General features: G+C 35.0%; 2 protein-coding genes, 1 long non-coding RNA gene and 1 pseudogene across 3 annotated transcripts; 3 read left to right on the plus strand and 1 right to left on the minus strand.

Moving 5' to 3' along the window:
* Window positions 1–704: 704 nt before the first annotated feature.
* LOC149724985 (uncharacterized) lies at window positions 705–7,973 on the minus strand. The gene is made up of 7 exons (XM_089892628.1): window positions 5,921–7,973; window positions 4,737–4,904; window positions 4,104–4,163; window positions 3,953–4,042; window positions 2,316–2,450; window positions 1,982–2,039; window positions 705–1,645 (listed from the first exon to the last, which is right to left on the minus strand). The coding sequence occupies exons 1-7, from the start codon at window positions 6,014–6,016 to the stop codon at window positions 1,548–1,550; spliced, it is 705 nt and encodes a 234-aa protein (XP_089748754.1). The 5' UTR covers window positions 6,017–7,973; the 3' UTR covers window positions 705–1,547.
* Window positions 7,974–8,208: 235 nt separating this feature from the next.
* Window positions 8,209–10,232, plus strand: LOC149724986 (uncharacterized). The gene is made up of 2 exons (XR_016386503.1): window positions 8,209–9,112; window positions 9,469–10,232. It is a non-coding gene; the product is annotated as an uncharacterized LOC149724986 (long non-coding RNA).
* A 4,193-nt stretch (window positions 10,233–14,425) lies between these two features.
* Window positions 14,426–15,079, plus strand: LOC149724987 (uncharacterized). Its single transcript, XM_089892383.1, has 2 exons — window positions 14,426–14,765; window positions 14,831–15,079. The coding sequence occupies exons 1-2, from the start codon at window positions 14,643–14,645 to the stop codon at window positions 15,062–15,064; spliced, it is 357 nt and encodes a 118-aa protein (XP_089748509.1). The 5' UTR covers window positions 14,426–14,642; the 3' UTR covers window positions 15,065–15,079.
* A 420-nt stretch (window positions 15,080–15,499) lies between these two features.
* LOC149724988 (uncharacterized) lies at window positions 15,500–16,978 on the plus strand (annotated as a pseudogene).
* The last annotated feature ends 709 nt before the right edge of the window (window positions 16,979–17,687 follow it).

Below are 17,687 nucleotides of genomic sequence, written 5' to 3' on the forward strand. Positions count from 1 at the left end.
GGATCTCGATCCGGTTCCGGATCTTTTTTCAAATTAAAAGAAAAAGAAAGAAAACATTTAAGCCTGTTTTTAAATTTCTTACACATGCTAAATGATGAGGTGTCAATCCCTATTGAGACGCAAATAATCGCCGTGTGAAATGCTATTATGTCGTAATTAGTTGCCAGGTCAAACAATCGCTATTATGATGGATGAATTCACGTGTGAATCCATACTATTTCGTAATAAACAGTCTACCTGCTAGCTAAGAAAAACAAATCTCAAATTTTGTGACAAAAATGGCTGGTGGTAGGCAACGAATCGAGTTTTAAATGTAGTTGTAGATCGTTGTGTTTTCATGCGGCGTAATTGTCAAAAATAAATGCCATTCACAGTACGCATTCCCATGTTTTGCGTTGTAATTAGGTGGTTTTTCAAACCCAAAATACAACCGTAAAACATTTGGCCCCCACCAAAATTTTAGGCTGGCTACGCCCTTGCTGAGTCAGCATATTATGTAGCTATTTTCTTATTTTTAGAAACTAGAAACGATCAAAGTTGAGTGAAATTATTTCTTATGGGAAACCCCATGCATTGCGCCACGACCAATTTTTGTTTACTCCAGCGGTTGAATTTGCGGTTTTGAAACTCATTTTCGAGGTGTTCACCCGTGTGATAACGACTGTCGTTTTCCGGCCATGCGACGATAAAGCAAGTTACATTCATTCATTCATTCATATTTTGAACCTAAGACCAGTTTGTATTACAGTTAATTACAATTGAAAATAAAGCATTTAAAAGTGAATGTGAGCATCAGATATGTACACTGTTGAGCTGTATAAGGTAAGATTTGTAGGTTTACGAATGTTTAATTCGTACTATACATAATAACATAAATGTTTAGCTGTTTCACACGAAAGTTTAAAATGACGTTTTTTAATAGCAGGATAGGGTACGATATAGATGCCGTTAGCTCTTTTATCCCATATTTTCTAAATGTGTTTTAACAAGTTCAGAAACGCTCTTTTAGAGACATGAGAATAAATTTAAATATTTTTGTAAATATTCTTCATTTAATACCAAATAGGACGATAAAAGAAAATGAAAAATTTAGCAATCTTTGAGCTACTCTGTATGCAAAAAAACAATGTATCATTTTTAGAATGACTGATCTTATAAATCGTTAATAAATAATAGGTAAGTATAGTAGGGTGGGGTGGGGGAAGATGGAACACCTTTAGCACATAATAACTATATATCCTGACCGTGTTTTAAACAATTAACAACGGTCTATATGGGAGTCGTGAGGATACGGTTTTATAATTCTTCAAATGTTCTTTGTTTACTACCAAACTGAACGAGAAAATAGAATGAAAAGGTGGCCTATCTTCCCCCACTCTACTATTTATACTATATACAATGTAACGACATAGTATACAGAAGCCACTTCATGGTAATACTTATACGGTTATGAATGAATGTTAGTCTGAAACTTTATACAGGATTTATATTATGACAAACTCTCTCCTCTTGCAATTGTTATTAATTGCTGAGTGGATCAACGTTCTCTAACTTTGGAAAGCATTTGCTTCTGCCTGCTTTTCTAACGGAGGGCCATCTGTTGACGTTGCATATTCATTTTGGTGTACCATGCCTTGCTTTGCGCCTGTATAAGAATTAATTGCAATTAAGCGTGGAAACGCACCACGCGTTAGTAATTCACTAAAATGGTTTAAACATAGGTTATAAAATAGGGTGGGGGAAGATTGGACACCTTTAGCACATAAAATCCAAATATCTCTTTCCCCACCCTACTATATAATTGATATAGAGTATTTGGGGCTGGATTTATCAGACTAGAGCTTTTGTCAACAAAAGAAATTGAATTTATAGCAATTTGTGTTTAAAGTGTCTCGCTACTAACGGAACGCCGTTCCAGTAAACTTAAAAAAATTATCCAAAATTTTTTTTATCCTATGGAGTTATAAAAGGTGATAATTACCAGGTGAAACGACGACTTGCTGCGGTGGTTGTTGTACACAAACAACTTGTGGGTTGCCCTACAGAAAGAGTATAAATATAAACGTTTTAGAGAATTAAACATAATATTAGGGATAGTTTAGTTGTTGTAAAAGTTAATTTATAGTGTATTGAGGGTTTCGCAACCGCGCTTTTATTTGACAATTTTACTCAAGTATAGTTTTTTTTCAAAGCGTGTTTTTAACGCTTTGGTTTTGGTGCTGATTTCTTCTCTTCGTTGTTTTAATTAATCTGATCTTCGTTACTGTTTTCGAAGAGATAAATAAAATGGTATGTTACAGTTATTATAAACGTACCCCATAAGTTTTACAGCAGCCAGCTCGGCAACAACTAACACTGCCAATCGCAACGGTAGCGCTCACGATGCAGAGTATGAGTGAAATAAAACCAATCACGGCCAACGCGATGGTAGTTCTTAAATACTCAACATTCTGCAGATATATAGTATCTTGTTAATAAGGAATTACTTAAAAATAGATGCTTGCTTCAAAACGGGAAATTACACAAGATTAGTAAGAGTATAGTAGCATTCAGATCATTCATAATCAGACTTACAAGTGCCAACCAAATGAAGTCTTTATGCACACTTTTGTTCCTATTAGAAGTTTAACTTGACATGGCTCGTGTGTCTGATAGGTGTAGCCAACGTCACGTCAGGAAACGGCGCTTGTGTCCGCCATTACGGAGCCCACAGAGCGTGAATCGCCTATACAAATGCATGGTCGGCGTGTGTTTATTTGGTTCTTGTAAGCGATACAAAGCTAGAAAACACGTATAGCGGTTGTTTTAACATTTAAAATGTAATTTCTAATATAAATCTTGTTATAGAATATTAAATCTAATAATTAATGTGGAGTAAATTAGTATTTTGACTGGTTTTCAGCGTACATGTGGTTTAACAGTGTACTTTACGTTGGCGATTAATACTAGAAGCAATCAGCTTAGTTTACATAATAGTGTATGATCATACCTACGAATCTACAGAACCAGTATATACTACATTTATAATCCAACATGAGTGGACATGCAGCTCCAAACTGCTTAAGTACCAGCAGATAAGGTGTTCGCGTTTTCCGATTTCATAAAGACCCGGAACGCAGAAAAGGTAGCTTATTAATAAGACCAAAAATAGTAACTCAGTATTGTTTTCCTCAGTGTCACTTCGATATTAGGCAAATTTTACAAAGATACCTTAAGTTTCGTTGCCGGGTATACGTGTTAAGTTTGTGGGCCAAAAAGTAAAATCACGGCAATTTACATGCACAACTGCAGCTAGATACACCAGTATATGTTATTGTTATGCGTTTTTGTTTGTATTTTTATATTTTAAACATGTTCTTCTATGTTTTTGGTTGGTATACTTGATATTTTCTGTTTTTTTACTCTTTAATCGATTGAGTGTTCAATAGAATTTGATTCTTTATGTGAGCTTTATTACTGTGATAAGATATAACATTAGTAGAAAGCCATTTTTACGCGCAGAAGTGCTTGGTTCTTAAAAAATCGCAATATTTAGACGAAAAACAGCACCCAGCAATGATAAAATGCTATGCCGTGGGCTCCGTAATGGCAGCGACTATGACGTCATAGACGCGGGGACAATAGATAACAAGACTCTTGTTTTACAATCCGTTTCCTAACTTGGTCTATACTAACTTTGGGTATAGCGACCACGCTTTTCTTCCAACTAAATGTAAACATGTTTTTAACTGTAAGCGTGTTTTAACAACTTTTGTCTTGTCGCTATACCCTGTCTTTTCGTTTAACATATTTCAAAATCTTCGCTACCGTAATCCAAGAAGAGACAAATTATTATTATTACATAAGCCAATTGCTATTCTAAGTCAGTCGTCAACAAGTTTTAAACGATAATTTGTTTAACTGACGGATCTTATACAATAACTGATGAAAAATATTGGCAAAATAGATTTACCGCGCTGTAAAAGGCAAGAACTATTCCGCCAGCAACTTGTCCAACTGAGAATATTGCTGCTGTGATGGAAAGAATCACATGAGAGTTTATCTGGGTGTATATAAGTATTATATTAAAGCGCTGACGAATTTGCTTGTAACACTAAACTTACGACGTTTGAAGATGGCCGGTTCCTGCTAGCGAAAATTCCAAGAATACCAGCAATCAGAACCTAGTACGTATAGGTATCATATTTAACAGTATTCTACCTAATTTATATCAAATATTTGTGAATAGATGGCAGTAGCAACGTTTAATTATTATAGATGCATTGACTGAATATAGGTGCATGAAACCAAATTTAACTTCGGTTCATCCAACTCATGTCATCCTCCATGCAGTTGTCAAAACAATTAAAAATACTGATATTATTGTTATTGCGAATAAATAAATATGTTTTATTTATCCTCACATGACAGAGCAACGGCAGTCGTTATAACACGGGTGTTCTGTTTCACAGAATTCGTGCCCAACGACTTGCGAGTTACCTCTTACAGCCAATATAGCACGGTGGGGGAAGATGGGACACCTTTTCACTCTATTTTCTCGTTCCATTAGGTTGTAAACAAAGAATTGTGCAAATAATTATAAAACCGCATCCTAACGACTCTCATATAGACTGTTGTTAATTGTATAAAACACGATCATGATATTTGGATATTATGTGATGTAAGTGTCCCATCTTACCCTATATACAGTATATTAGTAGTAACGTGTGACACGTATAGAAGTTATGTATACTAACCCATATACCAGGCAATAATCCTTTTAGAGACTCTGGGAAATAATGGCTGAATGATACGTGACAGATATTAACCGGATAACGACAAACCATGTCTGGCACGCCACTTTTAATTGATACAATTTCACTACCAAGCACAATGCTTAATACACCAAGAATTGTTTCCGAAACCTGCCAATAAAATACGAGTCGTAACCTTTCTGTATCGGTTAGTTTAAATAAACTTAGGTCTTTAAAACCCGGGTTTTCTGGTCAGTTTTAATAGAATTATGAAAGCCCATATGTAGTAGAGTGGGGAAGATGGGACACCTTTTCATTCTATTTTCTCGTCCCATTTGGTAGTAAACAAAAACACTTAAAGAATTATAAAACCGTATCCTTACGACTCCAATAGACCGATGTTAATTTTAAAAATACGATCAGGGTATTAGGTTATTATGTGCTAAAGGTGTTCCGTCATGCCCCATCCTACTAACGATACGATTGCCTTCATTTTAAATGTTACGGTTTTTAAAAACTAAAACTAACTTCAGTGATTTGACTTCTGACATCACTGAGTATGGCTTTAGTTTTTAACCAAGACGTAAAATCGTATCATACATATATAAATATACGGGCTGTCATGTTTGTATTAAATAAAGTAACTGTAATAAATTCCGTGAATCTGATCCTGATCTGATGGTGCCCATTTAGCAGGACGATTCTTGTGTAATGAATTGAGTCAGGATCCGGTGCTACGAAAAGGTAACAGACAAAAATCAAGCCCAGTCAAATGTATAATATAGTATGTTGGGAGAAGATGGGACACCTTTCCGTTATATTTTCTCGTCCCATTTGCTAGTAAACAAAGAACATGCAAAGAATTATAATATCGTAGCCTCACGACCGTTGTTGATTTAAAACACGATCGGGATATTTGGATATAGTAGGATGGGACTGCTGTTCATTCTAATTTCTCGACTCATTTGGTAGTAAACAAAGGAAATTCAAACAAACCTAAATCCGTATCCTCACGACTTCCATAGACGGTTGTTAATTGTTTAAAACACGATCAGGATGTTTTGGTTATTAGTGTTAAAGGTGTCCCATCTTTCCCACCCTACTATATAAAATATATAAACTTCGCCTAAATGGCATCGTCAGTCTCTTAACTAAATATAAAGCATATAAACTGTTATTATACTCACAGCAAGATCGATGATGACATTTTTATATCGATTTGGGTTCCGACCAGGCACTGCTGGATTAACTATAAGAGCTTGATGGGCATCTACGTTTGCCATTTTGAGCAAAATATCTTAAAAGCTGATGTCTATATAAGAAGATGCTATAAATCAGAATTAGTCAAAAACATTATTGAGTATTTTGAGAAAAATAACGGCCGGTAATAAACAGCTTTTTAACAAGAAGTAAAGCGGTCATAATTTAAAAAATCCTTTTTTTACGAATTAATAAGTTTTATATTTATAGTAGTGTGGGGGAAGATGGGACATCTTTTCATTCTATTTTCTTGCCCCATTTGCTAGTAAACAAAGAAAATTCAATAGGTTATAAAACCGTATCCTCACGACTCCTATAGACCGTTGTTACTTGTTGAAAACCCGGTCAGGATATTTGAATATTATGTGCTAAAGGTGTCCCTTCTTCCCCCACCCTACTATATCACTCGCTTATACCTATATCCCTGTCGCTTAAAATATTTTACGTTTGTCACAAACATTTCCAATGATTTAAATAAAAGCCTCGTCTAAAGCCAGTGCATGGTGTTTATAAAGGCAAATGTTAACATGTGACCAATTGCGCAAATAAACGTGAGGGGATGTTTTAAACTCGACAACCAACACTCACTCATTATATGCTCTTGCTCTAACACATGCACTGTCGTGATAAAGTCCCGTGCTGCATAATTTCATGTCGATGTTTTATTTTCAGCATTGGAAATGTTACTCACTGAATGGTAAACAAGTCTTTCAAACTGCAAGTTATAATATATTGCGCATTAAAAACTTTATTATGTTAACACTATTTTTGCATATATGGTAGAAAGGGGTAAGATGGTCTACATTTTTATTCCCTTTTACATTTGGTAGTAAACAAAGAATATTTATAGAATTATTTAACGGTGTCACCATGACTATATACAAGAGCTTTGATAACTGTATAAATACGATTGGAAAAATGGGATATTATGCGCTAACGTTATCCCATCTTACCCCAACCTAATATATGTTTCAATGGGTTATTTCTATATAATTTACAGCTGGTTCAAATGATTAAACAATTCAAAATATTTGCCCGAGCACTGCATATCACAAGATCATAACTGCAGAAATTGCGATATAGTTGGGATATCCTAAGATGGGACATGTTTTAATTCTCTTTCTTGTCTCATTTGGTAGTAAACAAAGAATATTTACAAAATTATATAGCCGTAGCCCCGTGACTCTAAAAGAGCGCTATATATTAATAAAAACGCGATCAGGAAATATGTATGTTTGATGCTAACGGTAGCCCTTTTACTCCAAAGTACTATGTATTTATTTACTTGCTTTAATAGAACTATAAAAAGCTGAAACACATTTTAAAAGGTTGGAACACATTTCAAAAGGTTGGTATTAATAAAGACAGCATTGGAAACGAAATTTGTGCTTATAATTCCTGCAAGTTTAAAACCGAAGACCAAGACGTTTTATTACGTCATGGAATTATTCCTGTAGCCTTTTACGCTGTTTAAAATGTTATAACGTAATGCTGGTAGTTGAAAACAACTGCAGGCTGGAAAAGTACAAGCGTTCGTGTAATTTTCCGACAATATAAGAAGTCGAGTTTTAACAGCCCCACTTTTTGGGTAATTTTCCTTCCAGTAGATTTTCTCGTAGTTTGTTGTTCGTTATCGTAATCAAAGAATTAGCGACTGTTGCTTCGGTATTTACAAAATTGTAACTGTTAACGTTTTATCTACCACGTTACATATAAACAGCTACAAGGTTAAGTTAATCCACAAAATGTCTTAGATAGTATGGGCATAAGGTGTATAAACAGAACACAACGGCTGGCATAGTACCGCCAGGCCAGAAACAAGTTACATCCATTCATTTATCTCAGTGAACAATTCCTAGCGTAGCCATTGTTCCAAGGCTCGAAAGAATTGTTTGTGTGAGCGGTGTTAAATTACGACGGTTGACCAACTTTTCTTTTTGGGCACGTTATTGGGCACGTTAGTGACCATATAGATCCTTTTTCGTCGAACAGTTGTTCTTGGCGTTGTTGTTGTTGTTGTTGTTGTTGTTGTTGTTGTTGCTGATAGGGTGATTATTTTCCGCACTTATCTTAATTCTCAATTCTAGCATTTATTCTTTATTCTCTTGATTGAAATCAAATCGTAATATATATTTATAATTTTTGGACTAACTTTTCAGATTTAAAACCGCATGATTAGCGATTAATTAACGATTACTTTCCTTGTGTACTTTACATAGCGGAAACACTGTCTGGAAAATGCTAACATCGGTTTAGTACAGTTTACAAAAAAAGACTGTAATTTCTTTGCTAAAATGAGGTTGGTACTTACTATACTCAGCACTGCAGAGATGGAATATTTAACTGCGGATTATTCAATGGTTGTGTTTATAACAGTAAGCATTAATTTCCTACGAATTCTTAAATAAAGCCAATTTAATAGAAAGGTATCCCAATGTTTACATACTTTCACTTTAGCAGCACTAACATAGCAGCAAGCAACTAAAATTTGTAGTTACCTACAAAGGGTAATGCTGTTACTTAAGTTATGAACGTAGTTTACGCGAAGACTGACATGCACCGATATTTATCTTTGCCCTGTACATTGTAAGTCATATTGTGTTGAGTGTATAATCTATTATGCTAAGCAAACCTCAAGGAAAGCTTAGAAACTGAAAAGATGGTATTCTATGCACAACAACAAGGATTTGAACATGTGTTAGTTATTTCTCAAACAATAGTGATGTTACAGTGAGTTATTATACTTTCATCCATTCTTCACTTCATTCATACGTTACTTAGTTTCATTGCATGCATCATCCTTACTTGTATCCATTCTATGCTTATTGTCATGGTTACCCAGTCACGTGGGCAGTTCTTTGTTATGAACCTTGTTGTGTTATCAGTAATGTCTGGATATTACATATTAGGAAACCATATTTGACAGTATTGCGTTATAGCCACGTACTAGCCATAAGCTGAAGCAATTAAGTAGATTTTATGTGCAGTATTAGTGATGTACCAATTAGTTTACATCTTTATATAAAAGTGATTATTGTGATGCTATTTACAGTGATTAAGTTAAAGTACATTGCTTGTTTGGACATTGTGTAATCACCATTGTGGATTTCATTCTGTTGGTGTGTGTATTATTATTCATTGGTTTACCTCAAACGTGTTAATTAAGCTTAATTTGGTGCTAATGTTATTTTCCTATGTGAACTGTTTATACACCGTACTGCCTTATTAGTTTTGACATCATCAGAATTTCTAAATAAAGCCAATTTAAAAGAATGATATACCAATGTTTACATACTTTTACTTGTAGCAGCACTAGCAGAGTAGCAGGCAACTAAAGTTTGTGGTTACCTACATTTGTTAATGCTGTTATTTAGGTTGTTAACATAGTTTAAGCGAAGACTGGCATGCACCAATATTTATTGTTGCCTTGTACATTGTAAGTCATATTGTGTTCTGTATATAATATATTATGCAGATCAAATTCAAGGAAAGTATAGAAGTTAAAGAGATGATTTTCTATGCATAGCAACAAGGAATCGAACATGTGTTAGTTATTTCTCAGACAATAGTGTACTATAGTAGTTTAATACCATATCATGTTTATGTACCACTATTCATAGGGGTTCTGGGGTGCCTTGTCACCCCAATTTACAAAATAATTGTGAGATAAAGTGTTTTGGCCCAAGTTTTACAGATTACCACAAATTTTAACCTGAGTGTCTAGCCTAAAGAAACAATCAAGCCCAACCCATACTCGAATCATACTATTCAATGAAGTATGTTTATGTTTCAAGCTGTGATCGTATATGGATTTAATCACTTCACACCAGATTTTTAAAATGTGAATCCCGATGCCAATCTTAAATCACCGTTTTGTTTTGTGCAATACTAAATTTGTTGGGTTTTACCATTCAAAAAATGGGTTGTACCTGTTAATTTATTCAATACATTGTTATCATACAATAACATGTTTTACTTTTTGTTAAACACAAATGAGTTTCATAGTGAACTATTTAATGCAAAAATTTTTTTACATCTGTGGGTTAAACTAGGTCACCTTGTCAAACATAATGTGGCTTTGCGATATGCTAATTTTTATAAATGTGGACGAGACAGATATAATGCATAGAAAATAGAACTGTATTTCACACAATGCTTCTTCATTTGTTTTAGTATCCAAAATGTGTGCAGTTAAGTAATAAATGTGCAATAAGCTAATATACATAAACATTTTATGTATTCTTTGTCAAACTTTACTATTCTTTGTCAAACTATAATGTTGCAACCCCCATTAGGTTTGTTTGCAATATACCAGCAGTGGCGTTGATTTAAAAAAAATGTAGGGGTTGCGACAGATTCTATACAAAAGGGACCCTGCGTATGTATTCTATACAAAAGGGACCAGGCGTATATTTTTTTAGTTATACAAATACACTCCCGACATCCCAATAAAAAATCTCCTGCAGCCAATAGAATGTTATGTAAAAAGTAAATTTAGGTAAAGCTTGGACTTAAAAACAAATTTAAAGGTTTGAAAGTCTAAAACACATCGGTAATTTGTTTTCTGTTTTGAAAAAAGTCAAAAACAAGACCTAGAAGCGGGTAATTTGTGAAATTTGGGTCCCTTTTTTGGGTCGTTGCCGACGTAGCGGACATAGTGAACTGAATATTGTAGACATAGCGAACTTGCACTAATTAAACGGACCGGTGACATTTTAGTCATTTAATAAGCGTAATTTTTATATTATTTTGCAAAAAATGTATTAAAAGAATAATAAAAGCTATTTTACACCTCCCCACAAAAGGAAAACGCAAACAAAACTTAGCAAGTTTGATTAAACCCAAAGGGCTATTTTATATTTTTTCTAAAGATGTTTGACAGGGTAAATGTAATCCATTTTACGCTTGCAACAGAACATAATTATCTAAACACATTGAAAAGTCGGGGTGTTTGCTTGATTCTGGACTCACAATAGCAGCAGTGAGACCACTCGATGTTTCTATGACCGATATCATCTATCTTAATGTTTAAATTATACGTGCCCATCCATTAGAGCTTTGCTCTCTTGTCAGGGTAAGGTTTGCGAGCGAGAATAATGTTTCACATGTAGACTGAATAATCGACGTGTGAATTGCTATTATATTGCAATAATCGACGTGTGAATTGCTATTATATTGCAATAATCGACGTGTGAATTGCTATTATGTTGCTATAATCGACGTGTGAATTGCTATTATGTCGTAATGAATCCACCCGTGAATCCTTACTATTTCGTAACAAACATGCTGCTTGGCTGAGGAAAATATCATAAATAAATATAAAGCAGTGACCGACCCGATTTAGGTAGTTTATTTCCACCTATTTAACAGGCAAATTACATTTATTTTACACGCAACTGTTAGGGAGGCAATTCATGACATGTGCGCGTCTTAGAAAAAAGAACACCCATTCCTATCCTGGTTCGCGTGTTTTAAGTTTAATTCGAATTGCTTTCGGGAGAAAAGCAGCTTTGGAAGTAGACGTTAGACAACATTTGAAACGTAGAAATTGACTAGTAAACATTGCATTCTCACACAATAATAGAATTGTTACCGTAACAATCGGCGATTTTGCGATTATCAATGTGACGTAACCATTGTCTGACGTAACACGCAGCCGTTATAGGTAACCGCGCAGGGTACAAAAATAGCTAGTTTATACGTTGAGAGAATGAAGGCGTTGCGTAGCTACTATAAAGTAATTATTTGATAAAGTTAAATATATTTATTTAAGAAGATTTTAGGAATAATTTGCTTCTATAATTGAAAAATCCAGGGGTTGCTGCAACCCCTGCAAAATTCTCAGGGTAGGCCTGCATACCCTGCAGCCTGCACCATATAAAAATCGACGCCAGTGACAGACGCATGTGACATGTCTATCAAGTTTATTCTTTATATTGAAACAATAACAGGACAGTTACATGAGTTATGTTCTTATTCTAAAACTCACCAAGTGTTTGAACATCAACATTGGTTGGTGGGGGTTGGTTGTAAAAGTAAACATCATTTGGGTTGTTTATTATCACTGGTCGATCTCTTTCATCCTGTAAAGACAACACACTTATAATCATGTGGTAAGCATTAATTATCAACTAGGGAACTAGCCTTCGATTGCTAGGTAAATTAGTAACGCAGAGTTTTGTAAAAATAAAGTCTTCGTTGTTTCTATTAATGTAACTTGGGATCGTGTAGCACTTGGCAAAAGTATTGGATTTATTTAAGGAATTAAAAACAAAATCTTACTGTTGTTTGATCCGTGAGTGCATTGTTATTTCCTCTAAACCAACCCCACACCCATCTGTAAACATTCACCATCCATTCCATGGCATTCCATCTCCTGAAGGCATTTACCAACCTTTCCATGATATCCACTATATTTGCTGATGCTTTACAACAAGTTGTTCATCTGCCGAATTTGCAACGAACGTGAGGTGTCTCCTGGAATATTTTATCACCGTATTAAACAAGAGTTACAAATAAACGAACCAAACACAGCAATAACTTAATCAAATAAAGCAATATAACAGTATCGTATACATACTATAGTACCAAGCAGTTTTTTCACCTTGTGTTTGCCAATGTGCGGGTTGCGCGTGGTTGCGCGTGGTTGCGCGTGGTTGCGGATATTTTTTTAAATATAGGTCAAAATCAAAAAGGGTTGCACTTATATTACTCGTCTCATTAATACCATTCTAACGGTGCCTAAAAATTAATTCTAGCACCAATATTTACGAAGTTATGACCAAAAATGTGATTTTTATTCCGCGTAGTTGCGGATTTTTTTTAAAATATAGGTCAAAATTAAAAAGGGTTGCATTTATATTATACGTCTCATTAATACCTTTCTAACGGTGCCTAAAAATTAATTCTACTTCCAATTTTTACGAAGTTTTGACCAAAAATGTGATTTCTATTCCGCGTCGCTGCGGATACTTTTTTAAATATAGGTCAAAATTAAAAAGGGTTGCATTTATATTATACGTCCCAATAATACCTTTCTAACGGTGCCTAAAAATTAATTCTACTTTCAATTTTTACGAAGTTATGACCAAAATTGTGATTTCTATTCCTCGTGGTTGCGGATATTTTTTTAAATATAGGTCAAAATTAAAAAGTGTTGCATTTATTCTATACGTCCCATTAATACCTTTCTAACGGTGCCTAAAATTTAATTCTACCTCCAATATTTACGAAGTTATGACCGAAAATGTGATTTTTATTTCGCGTGGTTGCAGATATTTTTCCTAAATATAGGTCAAAATTAAAAATGATTGCATTTATATTATTCGTCTTATTATTACCATTCTATAACGGTGCCTCAAAATGAATTCTACATCTAATCTTTACCAAGTTATGACCAAAAATTTAATTTCTATTTCGCGTGGTTGCGGATATTTTCTAAAATATATAGTACTGTGGGGGAAGACGGGAAACCTTTAGCTCGTAATATCCAAATATCCTGATCGTGTTTTAAACAATTAACAACAACTAATGGGAGTCGTTAGGATGCGGTATTATAATTTTTCGAATGTTCTTTGTTTACTACCAAGTCGGACGAGAAAATAGAATGAAAAGGTGTCCCATCTTTCCCCATCCTACTATAGGTCGAAATTGGTAAAGGTTCGTGTTAAATGATTCGTCTCAATAACAAGGAATTCAAAAATAATATAACTATGTTTGACGACATTTATATACAATATCGCCGAAATTTCAGGTTTATGAAAATATATTCTTCTCCGCCACAATACATGCATAATCCGCATATTACGGTGGGGTACGATGGGACGCTTAGTCACATATTGCCAAACCAACATTTCCTAACTCAAAATGTATGACAAAGTTTGGGTGATGCCATGGATTTGTACTATCATGACTTTATTAATTGAAGACACTTCGAAGAAATATATAACAGGTGTGACATAACATCTTCTATTGTGTCGTGTATCATTGTTTCGAGTTAATAAAGTTTACGTTTTTGCTACAAATTGGGTATTGCTACACTATTCTTCGCACAAGCCACTTCTCATGAATTATTTGTGAAAAAGACTGAATTTCGATTTTTTCCATAAATTATGTTGCTATTATATCAGTATATTATGTTTGAATCACCCATGAGATATAAAAATATTGGAATAAAAGCAAACCTTTTCGAAGTTTGGCAATAAAATCCTGAAAACTACAATGTGGGGAAAGATGGGACACCAAATTAAAATATTTTTATATTACCAGTATTCTACACCTTGTAGTTTAACCTACCAAGATTCTTACACAAAACTAAAACTAGTTTAATGAGACTAAATCAAATTGTACGAAAAATTCAAGCTTTTTTATGAATCTCTGAAATTAATTTAATCGTTCACACTCGCAAACTACAAAACGCGCGTTTAGAGTTGCGAGGATACGGTTATATAACTCTGTAAATATTCTTTGTTTACTACCAAACGGGACAGTAAAAGAGAATGAAACTTATAAATTTGTCTTATTTTACCCCATCTTACCATATGGTAGATTACTAGATTTAAGCTATATATACTTGACAGGTGCAAATGGGTGAACTACACCCAACTTGAGGCATGTGCTGTGTTAAATGAACTTTCTGACCAACAGCATATGGCTGAATTATATTTTGTGGGAGATTCTTTAATGCGAAACATGTTTATGGGCTTTGCGTTGCTGCTAAGTGGAGAACTGAAAATAGGTCTTTGGAAAACTTGCCTTTCAAAGGAACTAAACGTAAATTTAATATATATATATACATTTCAAAAGCACATACTGACAAACATAACTATTACATGCAGCAAACATGCCAAGGAGACAATCAATTTGTATTAAGAAGATGTCACAGTATTGCTGTGGCTCATTCATTAGATGAGATGGGGCACAATAATGGTATTTTATGCGATGGGCATCGATACTTCAATGCATGGTATAAAGAATATGGAATGCCATCACAAAGTCAAGACTTAAATAAATTTGTGCAGGGAATATCTGGGAAGCCTAACACATATGTTGTACTTGGAGCGGGTATGTAAATTTGTTATAAGTCATTATTTTATTGTGCGGGCAGACGTTTGCAAGAAAACTCATACAGTTACAAGTCATTATTTTAATTTTTCGTTTTAACTCAGAAATTACTTGCGACTGTATATGCTCCGCTAGAAACCGACACACCACCCGTAAAATTGTTGCTGCAAATACAAAGGTTCTGCATTTCTACTAAATAAATAAATAAATAAGTGCACACCAAAGTGATCCTAGAATACAGATATTATAGCCGCCTTTTTTGATAACTTCTACTTCTACTACCCCAGCGATACCGATTCTAAAATAATTTTAATAATTCAAAAAATATTAATATTCGCCATAAAATATATTTATGGAATTTTCTACCGATCCAGCTTCGAATATGTTATAGTAATATTTAAAAATAAAAATACTGTTTTCTTCAGCAAGAGAGCACAGATCTAATGAGTGTGCACGTAATATAATTTGCATAAATTATAGTTTCTCAGGACAGTGTGTAGAGCGGACGCACCTATGCCACAGCGGTAAGCCAAGACTTAGTGACCCAGGCCAAAAAGCACAGTGCAGCTTAGACCACATTGTATTTCATTTAGAACGGCTACTCTCTTAAACCGTGAAGGAATACGGGATTTGTTGGATAAAATAAAGTTTTCAACAACAAAGCTACAAGGCATATTGGAACGAAAGGGAACCTGCTTGAGGCAACATGCAAAACGAGGTTTGACGTTTTGGAACTGCATGAAAAACTGCTTGTGAAAAATGTATGCGCTGTATATTTATTTGCAACAGACAGAACAACGGTTGCAAAAGGGTGATGCACGCCAATGCCACTCGAAAATGAAAAATTGACGAGCTATCTTGAATACAAGTCTACGTATTTTAGTTGTGGCAAGAAATGTTTTGAACGAAAACCCGATTCCAAGTTACATATCGGTTGATGGATATCAATTATCCGTAAAGTACAACGAACAAAGAGAAGCTTGCCAATACTGCAACGAAACTGGGCACAAAATCGCTCTTGCCCGAGGAGAGAGGCGGACTTCCCGGTGTTGTGATATATTTGTTCCGGCTGTTGAATTTGGACCGGGTGCTATTGCGCATGCGCCGCAATGCTACTGCGCATGTGCAGTAGGACGGACAAATACAATACGAAGTTTGTTAAATACGAACCGACTGGAAAACGTTCCGGGGAAAATATTATTCTCTAATGGGAGCAGTCGGTCAGTAGGTGTAGCTACCATGTTCTAAAGACATTGCAAAATTGGTGTGTATGATGCCATCAGTCACCTTTTATGATGCCATCAGACACCTTTCGCCAACGTATTTTATGTTTCATCTATTGTATAAAGATGGTATGTTACTATGTTTGTTGGTATGATTGTGATTTACTTTTATATTTATCATGTTTTAAACTTAAATATGATGTTATGTATTAAAATAACACATGGTTGTTCAGGTTAGCTCTCTACTCCCACCATGCAGACAACAAAATCACCACCACCCAACCACACGATGGCACCACCCACTTGTTTTAAAACAACTTTAACGGCAGTTGCTTTAACCCATTGGTCAGTAACAGACCCAGTTGTGGTCACTAAGTTGGCTGCCCTACATAAACACAAAAAATTCACTCACAAAGTTACACACGTGGTAACTCGTAAGCGGGCACGAGGTGTTTAAACGGTCCATCCATTTTAACGACTATCATACCTCGCGACGCGAGGACAAATTATATAGTGGTGATATTTAAACCCAATGCTTGTAAAATCCGCAATAAAACTGTAAATTTGTTTCCTTTTGATAACGTTTGTTTGTACACTATTCTTTCGCCTTTAAAAATATTTCGCTTTCCTGTAATTTTCACAGTGTCATATTTCATTTCGTAAATAAACTTCGTTCTTGGGTAAAACCAGCGTTGTAGTGTTTTGGGTATACACAGAATGTACCCAAAATATTGAAAAGATTAAAAATTAGAGCTACCCAATATGCATTTTGGGTAAAAATTGTAGTACCCAATATATATTCATTGGGTGAAAACAGACATTACCCAAGTATATTGGGTGACCCCCCCAAGGTACCCAATATATATTCATTGGGTAAAAACAGACATTACCCAACAATATTGGGTGACCCCCCCCCCCCCAAGGTACCCAATATCTAGATTGGGTATAAAAATTAAGTACCCAAAAACTATGAATTTGGGTGGGAGTCAATTTTACCCAAATGATTTGGGTAACCACTACCCAAAATACAAGACTTGGGTGACCCCCCCCAAGCAACCCAAGTATACCCGATCTTTTTGGGTACTAACCCAATTTTTTTCTGAGTGTAGTTACATTCATTTATATCTCCCGTCGCCCCAATTGCTATATAGCAAAACAAGCGCCAATTATTAGTATGTGTCAGATATAGAACTGGGCGAAAACATATTTTTAATACTGAAGTTTCAGAAGATGGTTTTACAATAAAGGCGGGTTCACACTACGGGCGGGAAATAAGGCGCTGACGATGGAAGAGAGCGATTGTCGTGACGTCACTTCCTCCATCGCTAGCGATACGAGCGACAGAAAATCGATTAGAAACAATTTCTACTCTGCCGATGATCGCTAGCGATGAAACCGCTTTGGCGCG

The sequence above is a fragment of the Ciona robusta genome, chromosome 14 (genome assembly GCF_009617815.1).
Source record: "Ciona robusta chromosome 14, ASM961781v2".
Classification (NCBI taxonomy): domain Eukaryota; kingdom Metazoa; phylum Chordata; class Ascidiacea; order Phlebobranchia; family Cionidae; genus Ciona; species Ciona robusta.